General features: G+C 40.0%; 1 protein-coding gene across 4 annotated transcripts in view; it reads left to right on the top strand.

Moving 5' to 3' along the window:
- The window catches only part of map3k4 (mitogen-activated protein kinase kinase kinase 4), a 194,010-nt gene that overhangs the window by 53,385 nt on the left and 121,969 nt on the right, over positions 1-18,656 (top strand). For 3 of the 4 annotated variants that reach the window (XM_048535980.2, XM_048535982.2, XM_059648418.1), the window contains exon 2: positions 6,684-6,868. In XM_048535980.2, coding sequence (XP_048391937.1) covers positions 6,684-6,868 — 185 coding nt within the window. Of the gene's footprint in view, positions 1-6,683; positions 6,869-12,047; positions 12,160-18,656 lie in introns of all 4 variants that reach the window. The other variant, XM_048535981.2, reaches the window with a different exon arrangement.

Here is an 18,656-nt window from a genome sequence, read left to right as displayed (position 1 = left end):
GGGGTGAGGGAGGTGGTGTGGGGGCAAGTGTAGCATATCCTGCAAATGCAGGGGAAGGTGCCGGGTGTGGTGGGGTTGGAGGGCAGTGTGGAGCGAACAAGGGAGTCATGGAGAGAGTGATCTCTCCGGAAAGCAGACAGGGGTGGGGATGGAAAAATGTCTTGGGTGGTGGGGTCAGATTGTAGATGGCGGAAGTGTCGGAGGACGATGCGTTGTATCCGGAGGTTGGTAGGGTGGTGTGTGAGAACGAGGGGGATCCTCTTGGGGCGGTTGTGGCGGGGGCGGGGTGTGAGGGATGTGTTGCGGGAAATGCGGGAGACGCGGTCAAGGGCGTGGCTTCCTCTACATTGGGGAAACCAAGCGGAGGCTTGGGGACCGCTTTGCAGAACACCTCCGCTCAGTTCGCAACAAACAACTGCACCTCCCAGTCGCAACCCATTTCCACTCCCCCTCCCATTCTTTCGATGACATGGGCCTCCTGCAGTGCCACAATGATGCCACCCGTAGGTTGCAGGAACAGCAACTCATATTCTGCCTGGGAACCCTGCAGCCCAATGGTATCAATGTGGACTTCACCAGCTTCAAAATCTCCCCTTTCCCCACCGCATCCCTAAACCAGCCCAGTTCGTCCCCTCTCCGCACTGCACCACACAACCAGCCCAGCTCTTCCCCTCCACCCACTGCATCCCAAAACCAGTCCAACCTGTCTCTGCCTCCCTAACCTGTTCTTCCTCTCACCCATCCCTTCCTCCCACCCCAAGCCGCACCCCCATCTACCTAATAACCTCATCGCACTTCCTTGACCTGTCCGTCTTCCCTGGACTGACCTATCCCCTCCCTACCTCCCCACCTATACTCTCTCCACCTATCTTCTTTTCTCTCCATCTTCGGTCCGCCTCCCCCTCTCTCCCTATTTATTCCAGAACCCTCACCCCATCCCCCTCTCTGATGAAGGGTCTAGGCCCGAAACGTCAGGTTTTGTGCTCCTGAGATGCTGCTTGGCCTGCTGTGTTCATCCAGCCTCACATTTCATTTCACAGGGTAGTTGAGATTCAACCACATCGCTCTGGGTCTGGAGTCTCATGTCGGACGTGCAGATTTCCTTCCCTTAAGGACATCAGTGAGTTGGATTGTTTTTTCCAATAATTGAGAATGGTTTCACAGTACGATTCCGAATTCCAGACTTTTTAAAATTGAATTCAGATTCAGCCTCCTGGTGGGATTTGAACCCTGGTCCCCAGAACATTACCCCTACGCCATTGCGTTGATTAGAAGGCAAGTCCTTCATGGTAACTTCAGGTGCGGGAACTGAACCCACACTGGCGATACTGTCACATTAAACTAGCCTTCCAGCCAACTGAACTATTCAATCCCTTGTTCAAATCAATAGGAGTACTTACTGAAAACTACCATCTACTTGTTAAAAGTCAATGTAGCATGAACATGCAAGCAACAAATTCAGATGCAGTGTTTTACCTGCACAGAATGTAAATGCAGTTTTTCAAAGACATGGTAGTAAAAATTGTAGTTTGAAAATTTCAGCAGAAACTTGATTCATGCAACATCTTAATGTGATAAGATTACGTTTCTTTGCATAGTATGAAAGTAGTGCATTAGACTGTTGTTTGAAGTGATGTCTATGTGCCTGATGGTTGTTGCACTTGTGCAAAGGTTTCTTATTTTGGTGTGTTGGTGGTTTGTGTTTTTTTAGCCTCTTGCTTTAAGCTTGGGTAGTTATTGAGGGAGTTGTCACACCATCCCAAAATAATGATAGCGAATTTAGATCATTTGCCGCAACTTTGTGTGCTGATGTGCAGTAATAGATCAAAAGATCAATTCCATATCTCTCTTGACTCCGAGATTTTACCCTCTAGGGTTTTCAGTCAAACTGGAAGTTTGCCCCATATGTTTATCCCATTGTGTGAAGGAAGAATCTGAACAGTCCTAAATACTAATTTGATCCTGTTTAACTTGTCTGTTTAGTTTAATTGAGGATATTTTGAATTTTTTTCTCAATCCTTAAATTTGAATGCCTGTCAAATCTACGTTCAGCTAACATGTTCCTTAGCTAGGGGGGAAAAAGAAATTCTCCAGATTTAGTCGTCTTTTAACTTGGATAAAGCATTATGCAAGAAGTAATTTGAGCATGTGACAATGTAATAGTAATTGTGGGGACTCCAATCAACAAGGATTGGACAAATTAAGTTGGTAAAAGTATTTTGGAAGATTGTTAAATAATTTTGAGTGCTTTCTTTTTGGAACCAATAGAAACCTGAGTACAGATGAAAAAAGACCTGTCTGTTGAAATTTTTCACTCTGCAGTTGCTGGGACACACTCAAAAATATCAGTGTAAGGAGGAAGAATATACTGTGCGGAAGAGGGTACTGTTTGTTTGGCAGCTCGGACTGATGACAAGCGCCAGTTGACATGCATCAACCTGCTGGTTTAAAATACAACCAATTTTTGTAGTTAACTTGCAGTCGTCATCTAGTACTGTATATTCGCCATGGCAATGATCTACCAATCAGCATACACACCTCATTAAATAAAATGTTATTCCCCTTTACATTGGTATTTTTGTGGATCTTGTTAATGTCTTAAATGCAAGATGAAAACTTTTGATATACTATATTTTGGCAATGTTCAAGTGCTGTACTACCAAACGGCAATTAGAAGCAGTGCAATTTTGTATCTAATTTTGTGTAATGAGGTAGTGTTAATTAGTAATCTCATAATAATTTATTTTGCAAAAGCAGTAATACATTTGAATTGCATAATAAGTGTGACAGAGGCTAAGTGAAACATGGCAGTTCAAAACAAGAACTTTAAATGAACCAATTATGTTATGCTGAGGGGACCGTGAGCTTTGGATGGTTGGTAAACAGAATGAAAGGGAAGTTAGCAAACAAAGAATAGGCAGAATTTAAAGACATGATTCAAATGATTAAACTATATGTTTCATTTATTATGAAAATGTATAAGCCTCCACGAGAAAGATCCATTTGTGGATTACGGAGGTGTTTAGTTATGACCTGTTCTTTTAAATATAGATTTAAAGAAGAGGCCTACAATGTTGCAAAATAAGTCTGAGGACAGATTTTTAAACTAGGTGTCATCTCATTTTTTGACAGGAAAGAAATGGGATTAAACTAAACAGGGATGTAAAGATTGTAAAAATATGTGTGCCCAAAAAAGCAGCAGCTAAAGTAAATGTTAGTCTCTTAGAGGCAAAGATAAAATAAATCACCGTGGGAATGGGGAAATAGAAATATTTTGTTTGACTTGCCAGAAGTTGAGGGTAACCAAGAGCTCATAAGTGAAGAGTATAAGGTAATTAGTATTAAAGAGAAAACTTAGTGAAGCTTCAGAGACTTAAAAAAGACACAATAAATCCCCAGGATCTGATCATTAATTTTAGAACCCTAGGATGGAGGCCGTGGTCATGATTTTCTAAATTCTCTTTCTGTGATGTTCTCAGCACATCGGATGTTAACAAATATAACATCTCTTTTCATAATTAAAAGGGGAGTGAACCAAGAACTGCAGATGAGTTGATCTGTTACCAATTGTCAAGAAAACATTGACGTCTTTAGCGAGTTTTGAGAAGATTTGTAGCTCAGGTTGAGGTTCTGGATGTGAGTTTGGTCGCTGAGCTGGGAAGTTCGTTTCCAGACGTTTCGTCACCATTGTAGGTAACATCATCAGTGAGCCTCCGGTGAAGCGCTGGTGTTATGTCCCTCTTTCTATTTATCTGTTTAGGTTTCCTTGGGTTGGTGATGTCATGTCCTGTTCTTTTTCTCAGAGGATGGTAGATGGGCTCCAAATCACATTGATTTGGAGCCCATCTACCATCCTCTGAGAAAAAGAACAGGACATGACATCACCAACCCAAGGAAACCTAAACAGATAAATAGAAAGAGGGACATAACACCAGCGCTTCACCGGAGGCTCACTGATGATGTTACCTACAATGGTGACGAAACGTCTGAAAACGAACCTCCCAGCTCAGCGACCAAACTCACAGCCATTGACATCTTTGAATGTACTTAAAAATAAAGTCAAAAATGGATTTATTATCTCTGAGAATGAAACAAAATGAGTTGGTAGGAAAGTGAAGTTGAGTGAGAAAATCAACTTTGATCATATTGAATGGTGAAGCAAGGTCAATGGACTCTGTAGCCTAATTCTGTTTCTTGCACTAGGGTTTTGCTTTGTAGCTTTGTTCCAAGTCCTGAAAGGACTTAAATATGTTGCATTCCTTAATCAGTGCTAGCCATTCATTCATTTAGAGACACATTCTTGCCCTGCTGATGCTTCATCTTGAGCCATTTTTAGTGTTGGTTTACTATTGCTTTCTACTCCCAAATGCAGGTCCCATGTCTACTTCAGCTGGATTGGGAATCAAGCCCACACTTACTGGCATTTTTCTGAACCACTTGTTGAGCACCTAACACCTTTAGCTAACCAGCTGACTTATGATCATACATTCAAGGTGCAAACTTGTGAACACTACATTTGATCACTATCCTTTTCAATTGCAGCCAAATTGTAGAATGTGTGCAATACCCAAGGTATGTGTTGGCTCTGCATTGCCTGGACATGTTTACTAGTGTCAAATCTCTTCAGATTCCAGGACCTCTTAGCTTCATTTTTAGCTATTGCAGCGCAGTCACCAAAGGTTATTTTTTTTTAAATCTTAAGGTGTAGCAGTTTATCTTGTCTGCGTTAAATTTTAGCTCCAGTTTTGTCCACTTAAATGTCTTGTCAAGCTTGTTCTTTAATCTCTTGCCTGCGTAGTTTGATTACAGTGCCAGTCCTACTATGATATCCTTTGTAAATCAGATGACTTTGCATTAAGTTTTGATATCTGCATACATTAAGTTTATCTATTTTATCTTAAGACTCTGTGATCGTTGCCACCTGCTAACATTATCTCCTACACTGTCTTATTTTCACTTTTCTAGTACAGTCTGTATTCTGTTTTGTTTCCCTTGTCTTTTAGGAACCTGGCTGAAACGTCTTCTATTTCACTTTGGTGTTTATAGACACCTGTCTGGCAGCTATAGCCTGGATGCTTTTCTTTACCCCTCATGGAATTTGTCAACTTCTATTCTTCTCTTAGACCTTCCACTGCCATTTTACTGTTTTACCTGTCAGTCTTTGATTCCATTCCAGCTGCACCCCATTCTTTTCTTTAATTCACCATTGTTAGCCGTCCTCTTTCTACCCCACCTTGCATTTTTGTACACTTGATTCATGTTTTTCCAAAATATTTCTAAAACTAGTGATATTTTGATTCCTGTTTCCCAAATGTTAATCCACTGAAACATCCTGCACTTTCCCACTTAATTCCCCAGAACTAGGTCTAGCTATTGTGCCTACTTTGTTCACCCAGAAACATGTTGATCAAGAAAGTGCACACTTCAGGCATTCTTCTTCATTGCTTTTTATTATTTTCCAAATCTATATTATTTTGCTTTCTGTACTGTGATAATTGAAGCCTCCTATTATCACTATTTTAAAGGTTCTTGTATCTTTCTGCAAATTGCCTGCAAATTCATTTCTATTCTCTCCATACCGTCATTTGATTTCATATAGTATATACCCAACAGATTGCTAACTCTTTCTTTCTAATTCCCCCTTAAATCTAACCAGCTGGATTGTCTTGAGACACTCAAGTACCTCATCCTTTTCCAGTGTTGTGACTGCATCGTTGATCAATATTACCATTGTTTTTGTTGGTTTATTTATTTCTTTACCACCCGCTATAGCCAGGTCTATTAAGTTCCCAATCCTCCCTTTTTTGAGTTTGGTTGCTGTTATTGCCACTATCACCCAAATGGCAAAATGTGACTGCAACTCACCACACTTACTCAGTTATTTTAAATCCATCTAGGCTTGTCTGTTACTTTGACCCATGTCCTAATGCCTCTCTTTTCATTACACCCCTTTTTTGTCCCTATTAAATCTCCTGGGCTCCTTATTCCTCTTTTCCAATCTTCCTTCTTGTGTCTTTCCCTGCCAGATTAGCTTAAACCTTCCGCACATAATTAGTTAAACTTTTTGGAAGGTCACTCGGCCCCACCCCACCCCACTGATGGCACAACCTGATCCTTATGAACAATGCATTGTTACGTTTCTCAGTGCTCTTAATCCTGTAATTTGTCTCATGGTGTTATGGATTTGCATTAGACTGCATTACCCATGGTGTTGTCCCACTAATTTAGTACTTCAGTGCTGGTTTGCTTGCACCACCCTTGTGTAGGAATCCGACCTTTCTGACTTCTTTCAACCAAGCCAGATTGCCAATCATTGAAAATTACTTGCTGATAAATGTGAAAAGGATTGTTCAAATAGGTTGGTGAAATACCTCCAGTACAAATGAAATTTCTCATTACTTAGAGACTCCTTTCTTTTCTCTCCTGTGGTTTTTATCATTAATAAAACATGCATGGCATGTAACCTGTAAATCTGCATGCACGTTTGTACTTCATTTGAGCCTAAGGGAATGCTGATGCAGGTAAACCAAGATTCTCCCACACAAGCACGCATTATGGTTGCCTGGTTGGTTGTATGTTTTTAACTCCAAATGTTTTACCCTAAGCAACACTAGTGGCTTTTTATATGTATCCAAAGCAGTTGTGCAACAACTGGAGTAATTTGTTTTTTTTTCACTCCTCAGGGAAGACAAAAAATCAGGGGATGTAGCTTTTGAAGATGTTGAATCAGATGAATATTCTGAGGAATCTAGCATTGAAGGTTTTTATGGAACTTCACCGCCTAGTACCCCACGACAGATAAAACGCATGTCAACTAAACATCACAGGAATAACGTTGGGAAAACAGACAGTCGCTCCAGTAATAAAGGTTAGTATGATTTAGAAGTTTGCTTTGCTTCCCATTAGTATCTTGTAATGAAAGAGTGCACTACTATTAAATAATCTTAGTTTTGAAGTTATAACAGTTTACAGCAGTGTCTACTGTCTAGGGTGGATAGTGACTTTGTCTGATGCTAGGATATTTCAAATCATTTTTTAAATTGGCTATTTTCCATTTTGTGCCAACTTTATATACTGCATTGAATATTAATATAAATACGTTAAGACATTTCAAGGCACTTCTTTTATTGCGAAACGCATTTATGACAGAGTCATGGAGGAGTATTAGTTCAAGTGACCTAAAGCTTTGTCAAAGAGGCAGATTTTAAGCAATGTGTTAAGGGAGGAAAGCAAAATCAACAGGCAGTGTGTTTAGAGAGGTTTTTCCAGATTCGGAGCCTAAACTGCTGATTACTCAGCCATTAGTGATGAAAGAATTAAAATTGGAGATAGACAGGACTTACAGACTCGGTCATAGATGTTTACAGCATAAGGATATTTGGTGTATTGTGTCCATGTCTGTTGTCAATGATCTGACTACATGAATCCCATTTCATTGCTTGGGTCAGAGCCCTGGAACTATGGCAACATCAGGGAATGTCCAAATACTGTCTAAATGTTGGAAGAGTGTTTTGCTTCGGATACTTTCAGGTGTTGTGTTCCGGACTACCTCCACCCTTTTGGGAGAAATATTTTTGAAATCTCCCTTATTAGACTGTTATCAGTGGCTGTAAATCTATGCCCCTTGATTTTTGACCCTTCTACTAACAGTAGAAGTGCTTTCCTGTCCACCACATCTATACAGTTAGTTCTCCTATTACAAGATAGTGCATTTTTGCATAAACGTGTGCTATAGAAAATTGAGTTGCAAGGTATTCAGTATGGAAAATCGCTATACCTGTACAGCAGAAAGTTTGCATTATTCAAACAGCGATCGTGTTACAGTCAATTTGCATTAATGAAACATGTGTTATAGCAGAATCATGTGTACCCTTATAATCTAGTATACCTCTATCAGGTCACCCTTTTAACCTCTGCTGCTTAAAGGAAAACAACCACAGCCTGTCTGATTTTTGTTCACAGCTCCGATCCTCCAGCCCAGACAGCATCCTGGTAAATCTATTTTGCAGCATCGGTAGTGCAGTCACAGCCTCTTTGTAACTTAGTGACCAGAACGGCATGCAGTACTTCAATTGTTGCTTTACCAGCATTTTATACACTTCCAGCTTAACTTCTATACTCCATGTCTTTCTGGCTGAGGCAATGGACGCAAGTAAACCAAATGCTACCTTAGCCACCGTATCTAACAGTTAATAGATAATTTCATCATGTAGAATTGCCTTCTGTCTTCAGGGATCTGAAGTGGTTATGCACACTAAGGTTCCTCTGATGCTCAGTAATTTTCAGAGTTTTGCCATTCATAATCTAATTCCTTGCCTTGTTAGCCCTCTCCAACTCCATTAACTTGGATTTTTCTGGTAGTTTCAGTTGGATCCCATAGGCTCTCATTTCCTTGACTAGTCAGCTATGAAGGACCTTTATCAAACCCTTGCTAAGGTTCATGTTGACCCCTTCAAAGTATTAGCCTCCTAAACACTCCTAGTTACTAATACAATTTTGGCTTAATAAATCCAAGGTGAATGTTCCTGGTTAATGTGTGCCTCCAAATGTAGATATATTCTGTCCCTCAGTATTCTCTCCAGTAACGTTGCTACCAAAAGGGCATGGCTAGAGGACTTGAAGCATAGAAGAGTTTACAGAGATGGAGGGAGTGAAGCTAGTGGTTTTGAGAACCTTTTTTAAAACAAAGCTGAGAATTTTAAAATCAAGAATTGTTTGGATAGTAGCCTGTGCAGATCAGCAAACACAGGAGCGAAAGGGCAGGGGCATGGGGGCTGATCTCAGCATTTTCAAGGTAACTAAGGAGCAGGGTTTGAGGTAGGGTCCAAAACAATAGCTTCAGTCATCTTAATATTTAATTAGAGGAGATTTCTGTGCATTCAGTGCTGGATGCAGCAACTGATTTCTCCCACGCCAGTTTGTAGGCACACATTGATCGCTCTACCCTTGTTTACCCAATACCAATTTGTTTATGGCTCAGGTCCTGTTCTTTGAGGTTCTGCGTCTTAATTTGGTGCCTGGCAACTCATTGTGGCTATGCAGATCCTCTTTCCTACTTCTGTCTGTGTCATTGGTGCCTACGTGAGCCACGATAACTGGATTCTCCCCTTCCGATTGCAAATTCTTCTTCAGCTTGTAGCCAGTATCCTGAAACTTGGTACTGGACTGACAGCATAACCATGTGGACTTGTACTGTTTGCTGCAGAGCTGTCAGACCTCTAATTTATGTGGTCCCATGCTGCAGCTGCTACGACATTCCTTCTGGCTCGTCCCTCTCTCCTCCCCCAAGGGTTTGTTCTTATCGAACTTTTCCCTCAGGTATAGGTGGTGCAGAACAATCCAACTACTTGGAGCATTGAGTCTAGACCCATGCTTTGTAACAGAGGACTGGTAGAATCTCACTGTATAGTGACACTTGGGTGTTTGCGTATGAAGAGTCTACACATAGCTTGATGCAGTGTCGCACAGAGGCACAGCATCAGGTATGTCTTTCTGTCATCTCCCCTCGTGCACAGGGGCAGGGATAGGGCAGGCACACAACAACCCAGAGTTTTGAATGGTGTCCCTGTGGCCCTTCAGATGAAGTGGCACAAACTTCAGGAATGGGCTAGATCTGCATCTCATATAATGAACCTAAAGTACCTACCATCTCATGATCAAGTGTTTTTTAAAACTCAGTGGAGAGGGAGTGAACTTCCCATCTACCAGTTTCTGCTGTGCTGCTCCCAAACTTTGCTCCCATATCCTGACCCCTCCAAACAATATGCCTGGCACCATCAAAAAATTCTGACCTGTTCCCAAAAAACATGGTCTTCTTCTTGCTTTGATTTGTACCTTGAATTAGTTGCAGATGCTCATGAGTCTACGCACTGAGAGCGGGTTCGAGTAGAAAGGATCAATGTTGTCCATGTACTGAGAGGGTTTGACCCGCAAGCCTTGGGTTCGCATTCATCCAGGTGCAAAAATTTCTGTACAACACATAAACAAGGCAGGAGAGAGTCGGCAACCCTGTCTGACTCCAGACCTTATTGGGAAACAGTGATTCCCACCAATTAATTGAGACTGCACTACTGATATTGATGTTGAGCAGGCAGATCCAATTAAAGATTCCCTACCCAAAGTCCATTTCAGAGAACATGTCCCTCATGTACGTGTGTGATATCCTGTCTAAGGCCACCTAAGGTCCAGGCTGACGAGTCAGGTGTCTATGCTCCTATCCTGCACGTAAGAAATCATATTCCTGAGGAGAGTGAGGCTGTCTCGGAACTTCCTGCCTGGTACAGTGCAGGGTTGGTTGGGGTGAATCTCCGACCCCAAAACAGACCTGACCTGGTTGGCAATTGTCTCGGATGGAATTTTATATTCCATATTCAACAGTGAAATTGGTCACTAATTTCAAATTTTCTTCCTGTCTTCCTTTTGCTTGTGATGTCACGGTTTTTCCTCAATGAGAGCTGACTGCAGGTCCCTCTTTCCCAGCCTGCCTTGCTGTGACAGTGATAGCGACAGCAGGCCCTACTGTGTACTCTTAGTTTACCTACCTCGGTTTGTTGAAAGAAGCAATATTTAGAGAGAAAAGTGGGAAGTCTTAATGAGGATATTGAATCAGCTCCTGGCTAGTGGTGGAATAGGGCATTGAGATTGCAAACATCCTGATCTACTTGAGTAAATGAGCAGAGAGGCAGTGGTATTAGTGGCAGCTCTGCAGAGTCCAGTGGGGATTTAAGATGATAGGATTTGGTTTTGATCTCCCAAACTAAAAGAAACTGCATCCAGTTTAAGATTGGATTTCTGTGAAGTATCCTGAAAATATATAGGCAGTGAATTGATTGAGAGGAGTGGTGGGACTATAAATGTGATCATCATGTGTGCAGATGTAAAATCTGATCCATATCTCCTTGCCAAGTTAGGGTGTTGAAAATATGCTGAGCGTGGACTCTTGCACACTTGTTAATGGTATAGAGGTCAAAAGATAAGCCATTGTTGTGGATATCTATGCATAATAATCCGAGTAATTGTGCACACTTGAGATGACTGAATGTCCTTGTAATCCTAATCATCTGTTTTGTACACCAAGTTAAGATTTGCTTGCTTCTGCTTTATCTTCTATAGTCGTACAGTTCTGTGTTCACATGAAATCTAGGACCCCCTCCACTGTCAAAATGATTTAAAAACCCTTTCTCCATTTCAGGCTCTCCATTTTTGTCCAATATGACTTCCATACTGGCTTAAATAGATAAATGCAAGTTGAACTGCACAATGTATAAATGAATTGCTGTTGAAATATTGTGTTTGAAAAGCACATAGGCACTTGTGTATCTGTTGTTGTGGAAGTCGTTTTAGGGCATTTCTTCACATCTTAAAAATATATGTTGATAAAACCACTTTGACATTCCGGAATGTGGTTTATTGTTATTGCCAATAATCCTGTGCTGCAAAAAAGGTTCCTTAATCTGATTCTGTTCTAATATATTTCTGGTAAACCCCTATTTATTCTACAAACTGCAGCAGTTCGAGCCTTATTATCAGAATTCTCATGTGACCACTGCTGCGGGATTTAGGTTGCTAGACCTGTGTTTGAGATCTGCACTGAGAAGCCATCAGATGATCTGACAGACTGCAATTCTTTGAAATAACAGCATTTTGTTCTCTGGAACAAAAAAATTTGCTAATTATAACTTGAAAAGTCCAACAATTTATTGCTCACAATGTGTAATTCCTTTTCAATTTTAAAAGAACAGCATAAATGCTAACAGGGGTATATTACACATCAAACGGGACCCAACATGGACTGTAAATCCAATACAAGACACTTAATTGTTTTAAATTGTAATTTCATACTAAGTGGAGTTATTAATATATAATTAGAATAAAAAGGATGTGGTTAAACCCTGCGGCCTTTTACATAGCACTGTGAATGATTTCACGTACTGCCAGTGCATTCCATTTAAAACCGTTAAATATTTAGTATCACCAAAGCTTCATCCCCTTTGAATGCTGAATAAATTAGTTATTAAAGTTGTGTTTGCTCTGTTTGTCCACTACAGTAACTCCAGATAATGTGGGAATAATACAATATGCAGCTGTCATCTCACTGGGTAGGCTCACAGATGGACTTTAATGACATTGAAGCTCGTATGAGAGCACATCTATCTTTGGGTAAGGGTCCTAAGTTCAATTCCTAAACAGGGTGAAAGTAAAATGCTTTTAGATGATATACATATAGATATATATATTGCTTCTTAACATGAACTTCATTGCAATATCCGTTTAATGAAAATGGTGGCTGTCTTTGCATATCTAACAACTACTTTCTCTTAAGAAATAAATTGAAAAGACTTCTATCCATAGGATTGGTCAAACTCAGTGCCTCTCCAACATGATTTGTCAAAACCTATCCGAGGTTGCAGCTAAGAGTCAATGTTCACTTATGGTTTTATATGTGGTGTTGTATCTCTAAATTGCAAAAATTTATCTGAGTTATCAGTTCTTTATTATTCATTAGGCTAAAGAAACAATATGAGATAGAGGCTACCAATTCAACAACTTCTGCTGGTGCAGTGTGAATGATTCTGATGCCGTCAGAAATGGATTTTTTTGGGGCAAAACGTCAGTATGCATGTGGTGGCCTCACTTGGATAGCTACAATCCTGAATTGAACTATTTCCCATGTTCTACTTATGGAATAAGTAGCTGCAGTCATAGTCAGTTGATTTAAGGATTATCTAGATTTTCTATGTAAGTTTGAAACCTGGGACATTGTTTAGTCATTTACCAGGTTGCTTACCCAAAGAGTTAGGGCTATCGCCATTTTGTAGTGTGATGTGCATTCAGCGGGACTTTGAAATTTTAGACAAGTACATGGTTTAATTGGATGCCCCATGTCAACACTACTAGCTATCAGCTAGTGAATGTATTTGTGAAGGATGATTTCCCTCTGGACAGCAGGAGGCCAGTATATACTACTAAAGGAAGCCACTCGAGCTGTGTTGATCTGATCTGTGAAGTTTTCGTTTTTGTTGTTGGCTGTTGACTGGAATCCTCAGTATCATCCCTCTTGAAAAAGAATTGTCACCTACCAACCTACAGAAGACTTGGACACTTAAACGCATACCTCATGGCAGCTACTGTTGTGAAAATGTTAATGTGTCCATCCCTTGTTAACTCAACACTGCTCTGCAGGTATCCCTTTTGATGCTTCAGCTGGTATCAGAAAAATTGTGAAACGATTGAATTGCAAAAATCTTCATGAGCGAGGTAAATGTGCTTGGCATCAATCCTGACAGGATCATTTGGGCCCATATTTTAGAGTGCCGCATAGAATCTATGGAAAACCTACTGATTAAATCTTAAAACTTGCCTCCTCCATTTTTTTCTGCGTAATCAGGAAGGCAAAAGGAAATTGTAGAAGTTTCCTATACAATATAGAAACTGGAGTAGGCTACTCAGTGTCTAAAGCTTGTTTGCCATTGGTGAAATGTACTTCTACTCTCTTTAATCCCTCACTCCATATCTTTTTATACCATTATAAGAGAAAACTACTGCAAATGCTGGAGATTTGAAATAAGAACAGTGCTGGAGGGATTCAGCCAATATAGTTGAGCTCTCGTGTCAAGTCTGATATGACCACTCTGTGGACTTCATGTTAATTTTGTTGCACTCTCCACAGATACTGCCAGACTTGCTGAGTTTCTCTCGCACTTGCTGTTTCTATCTCCTCATTTCATTGCCTAGTTAAAAAAAACTATCAATCCATTTTAAAGGTAAATTACTCAGCATCCATAGCCTTTTGAGAAAAATTGCTGTGACTGCTTAGTGAAAACCTGATAATTTAATGCCTAATTGCATTTTGTGGAAAACCATACTCTCTTGTCCTTTGTGGAATAGTGTGGGAGCTCAACAAATGTGGCTGCTGTTGCCTGTACAATGGAGGTACTGTATGTGCTTATAGTACTGTTCCATTGTGCCTGCAAGATGAGAGTACTGCCTAAAGAATAGAATTATGAAGATTTCCTGTAACAGTAAAGTGTTGACTTTGATTGTGTTGTGTGATGGGGTTTCCAGCATCAGAGAAAATATTTCCATGGCAGAATCAGATAAATTAATACTTGTCTAATATTGAGCAAAACTGCAGCATTTTATTTTGTACTAGTTTATATTTCGTCAGGCTTACAATAAACTGAAGGCAGTTGTGATAGATTGCAATGGCAAGACAACAATTGGAGAAACAGACTAGCCCAAAGGAGGAGAGATCAGGCTGAAAATTTGTAGTAGTTGAGTAGAGTATAACCTATACGACTGTATATAGCTATTTAGTGCCCTTCAGTCCTGTTAAACTCACCAGCATCTGTTTCTCTCTGAATTCGATCATATTGTCCAGTATGGTAACTTTACCTATATTACAGGTAATTGTCATGTCACAGTAGAGTTTCAAAATGATCCCTTTTTCAGTAGGGTATCATGTCAGTTCATCTCTGGGACCTCTCTTTAAATCTAATACAAGATTGAAGTACATAAAAATTGCTTGTCATTCTCCCAACGAGGGGGGGCAGGGTTGGCAGCAAAAATTGAAGACTTGCTTTGAAACAAAGCTTGGGACTGTCGCTGAATATAGATGTATCGGTATGCTCAACTTTTGAGATATTTTACTTAGAATTGCAAGTAGAACAGTTTTCAAACCATTGATTCTAGATGCAATGGTCTCCTATTTTATGTCGTAGTTATTTCCCATTTCATGACGATGTTGCTGTTTTTTTTGAGATGTTAGTGAAGATATTTTGGTTACTGAGATTTACCAGCTTACTGATTTCAGAGCCCTCTCCCCATCCCCCTTTTCTGATGAAGGGTCTAGGCCCAAAATGTCAGCTTTTGTGCTCCTAAGATGCTGGTTGGCCTGCTGTGTTCATCCAGCCCCACACTTTGTTATCTTGGATTCCCCAGCATCTGCAGTTCCCATTATCTCTGATCACTATGTTTTATTCCTTGTTTGATTACTGTTCTTTTTATTGTTTAGTGATGTGGTTAATAATGGTTTCAGCATTCAACAAATAATTAAAATTGAGCATCTATTTTAGGTTGCTTCTAATAATCTGATATCTATTGGTGTTATTCCTACAGATATAAAATTAATCAGAATTGCATATTTTGTTGAGAGTTTTGGGTCCGACTAAGTACATCCCTACTTTAGCATTTTGAAATATACCCATTTTCCTCTCCATACAATTTAAAGTTTTCATTTAAATCTATAGTATTTAGCTATTAAGTATTATGATTCCAGTGAGGAAAATATTGGACAAGCCTGATACGTGTTAGACCATAGCATGTCAAGAATATAAAGCGTGGAATGTTCCTAGAGTGCCGAACTTTAACAATATTGGTAATGAGGTCCCATTTAAGAATTGACCAGAGATCTTGAAGAGTAGTTGATGTTCACTGGAGCATACATTTAAGGGCTGGTGGGCTCTTGTGACACAATGGTGATATCCCTACCTCAAGGCTAGAAGGCCCAGGTTCACATTCCACCTGCTCCAATGGTGTTTGATAACACCACTGAACAGGTTAATTAGAAAATTTTAGAAAAGGCTATTTTCTTCAATAAGGATGATTGGTTTGGAAAGAGAGAGAACAGATTGGAGCTTGTATTGAACTATGAAATGTAAATAACAGTTGTAGAAAGCTGACTCCTGTTTCTTTTTTGGTAAATGGATGATCAAGAGTATAATATGGGAGTAGAGGGTATGACTTTGACCTGTTCAGGTTGGAAGATAAGAATTTTTTTATATGACAAAAGTATTGGTTCCAGAAGTTCCTGATGCAAAACGGACTGAATCGTGTTATTGGCTGTTAAACTGTGATCATCCACTTGTCTTTTGGAGTTTGAATCATTGAAAGGGATGAAAGTGTGAACTCTACTCACTTCTGTATCCAAGAGTAAATGAGGAATTACTTTGTTTTTTTTCAGTTAAAGACAAATCCAAAGTTTTTTAAAAAGTATTTTCAGAATTGAATGTAAGTTGCATTTGACGGAACAAAGTTCTATGGTAATGACCCACTTTTAAAACAAATGACTGCCCTAAAGAAATCTTGATGCTAATTTGTTGATGCCTACAAGAAGGGGCGAATTTCGATAAATTAAAGATGACGCCAACCAGCCCGTGGAAGAATATATCATGGATTTTGATTCTTCTTTGGTCTTGAATATAACCTCAAAACACCGGAGTCTGTTCTTTGAAATTATTTTGTATTTGTTATACATTTGGGTAGATATTTGATTTTGACAGAACAAAGTTCTATGGTAACGGTCCTCTTTTAAAACAAATGACTGCTGCCCTAAATAAATTTTTGGCAGTGGCCGTAGAAGTTGGATTCCAGTTACGTTTGTCTCAAATTGGAAATTCTACAGTAGTTCAGAGAATGGAGGACTCCATGGTTTTTGGCTGTCAAAATCACAGGGGCCTTGCTGTAGACTCTTTTATAAAGATTGTGTTGCTAACAGGTATTCTGAGGTCGGTTGTACTTTCAGTAGATTTTGTGAATCAAGATGAAGCATGAGACTTGGATTGCAACCAAAAACAATTGAGAGCCATAGAGTCATACGTCATGGAAACAGACCCTTTGGTCCAACGAGTCTGTGCTGACCATGTTCTCTGACTAAACTTGCCCCATCTGACTGTGATTGGCCCATATCCCTCCAATCCTTTCCTATTCATGTACTTATCCAAACGTCTTTTAAATGTTGTACCTGCATCCACCACGAGTTCATTTCACATAAGCACACTTTTTAAAAATAAAATTGCCTTTTAGTCCTTTTTAAATCTTTCTTCTCTCCCCTTTTTAAAAAAAAACTGTAGAAATATCTGCTTGGGGACCCTGCAGCCTTCTGGACTCGATATCGAGTTCAATAACTTCTTAGGGCTTGAGCGCTCCCATGTCCTTACCATCTCACAGTCTGCTATTACACACAATCTGTTGTTAGCCACTAACAGTCCCCATTAATAGCTATTCACCCTCTAAGCCAGATCATTATCCAATTCTTTGTCTGTCCAACTGTTCTGTCTCTTGGGGTTGTATTCCCCATGTATAGTTTACTCCTTACACCTCCCCCCAACCCTGTCTTCTGCATGTAAATCAATATTTTCATATTCATCATCAGTTCTGAGTAAGGCTCATTCAAACCAAAGCATTTACTTTGATTTCTCTCTACGAATGCTGCCAGACCTGCTGGGCTTTTCCAGCAATTTCTGTTTTTGTTAAAATTATGCCCCCTAGATTTGAACTTCCCCATCTCTTGGTGGGGTGTGGGGGGTGCGGAGAGAAAGACTTTTGCCATTCATCTTCTCTATACTGCTCGTGGTTTTATAAACCTCTATTAGGTCATTCTTCAATCTCCTATGCTCCAGTGCTAACATCCCAGCCCACACTGCCTATCTTTATAACTCAAACTGTTCATTCCTGCCAACATCCTGGAAAATCTTTTCTGAACCCCCTCCAGTTTAATAATACCCTTCCTACAACAGGGCAACCAGAACTGCACATTGTACTCCAGAAGATGCCTCACCAACATGCTGTCCATCCTCATCATGATGTCCCAACTCTTCTACTCAAGGTCTGAGCAATGAGGGCACGGGTACTAAGCACATCTTAAAAGTAAATAAAACCAATAAAATAAAGTTAAGTGCAGAGGCATATGCTGAGATTCTCACCTTTAGATGATCCTGAAAACATGAAATTGATTATTTTTACTGATGTCTCCCATGCCAGCTCATTGAGGAATTTTTAATAGGTTCATAATTTCTCGTGAGCAGGTTGGATGGAAAGAATTGGGAAAGCAACTTTGTGGCTTGGGAAGCCTGAAAATGAGTAGTAAAGAGCATAATGCGCATTGAAACTTTTGCACTTGTGGATATGATTGATACAGCATTCTATTTGTCTGAGTTTAGAAGAAATGTCCTGTGAAAGGGGTCTGAAGGAAATGTACCTATTGAATGCAGTATAGATAACAAAGTCTTTGGACATCCTTTTCTGTGGAAATGGCCACAGTGGCTGAAGTAGTTTGGCACATGTTAGCAGCAGGAACAGTTTAAGCATCATTGTTTACACCCACTATCATAAACTGAGGAAAGTTCTGTGAAGGCAGCACCAGTCTTGAGTTTGTGATGAAAATTAGCCTGTGTCATAGCGGTAGCAAGTACTTGTTCACTGCAATTGTGATGCATAAGGCCAGCCAGCCTGCAAAACTGGGGCCACTAAATCAATGTTTTGCTTTAGTTTTCAGAGTGGAGGACACTTCTCATTCCAATAATAATGGGTAATGCAAACATTATAAAAATGGAGGAACTTAGAACCATCATCGCTATCACTAGGAATCAGTACTGAGCAAACTGTTAAGACTGAAGCCAGATCAGTCCTCCAAGGCCTGATAGCCTGTATTCTAGGATCCTAGAGGAAGTGGCAGCAGAGACAAGTGGACACATTGGTTATGATATTCCAAAATTTCCTGAATACGAAAATGGTTTCAGTGCATTGGAAAAATGCTAATCTAACATATATGCTTATTCAAAAAGTGATGGAGGCACTAAGTAGGAAACTACAGAAGAGTTTAACATGTCCATAAGACCATAAGACATAAGAGTGGAAGTAGGGCCATTTGGCCCATC

This window comes from Stegostoma tigrinum, chromosome 9 (assembly GCF_030684315.1).
Source record: "Stegostoma tigrinum isolate sSteTig4 chromosome 9, sSteTig4.hap1, whole genome shotgun sequence".
In the NCBI taxonomy this organism is placed as follows: Eukaryota; Metazoa; Chordata; class Chondrichthyes; order Orectolobiformes; family Stegostomatidae; genus Stegostoma; species Stegostoma tigrinum.
Note: the sequence above shows the minus strand (reverse complement) of the source record. Positions and strands in the feature narration are given on the sequence as shown.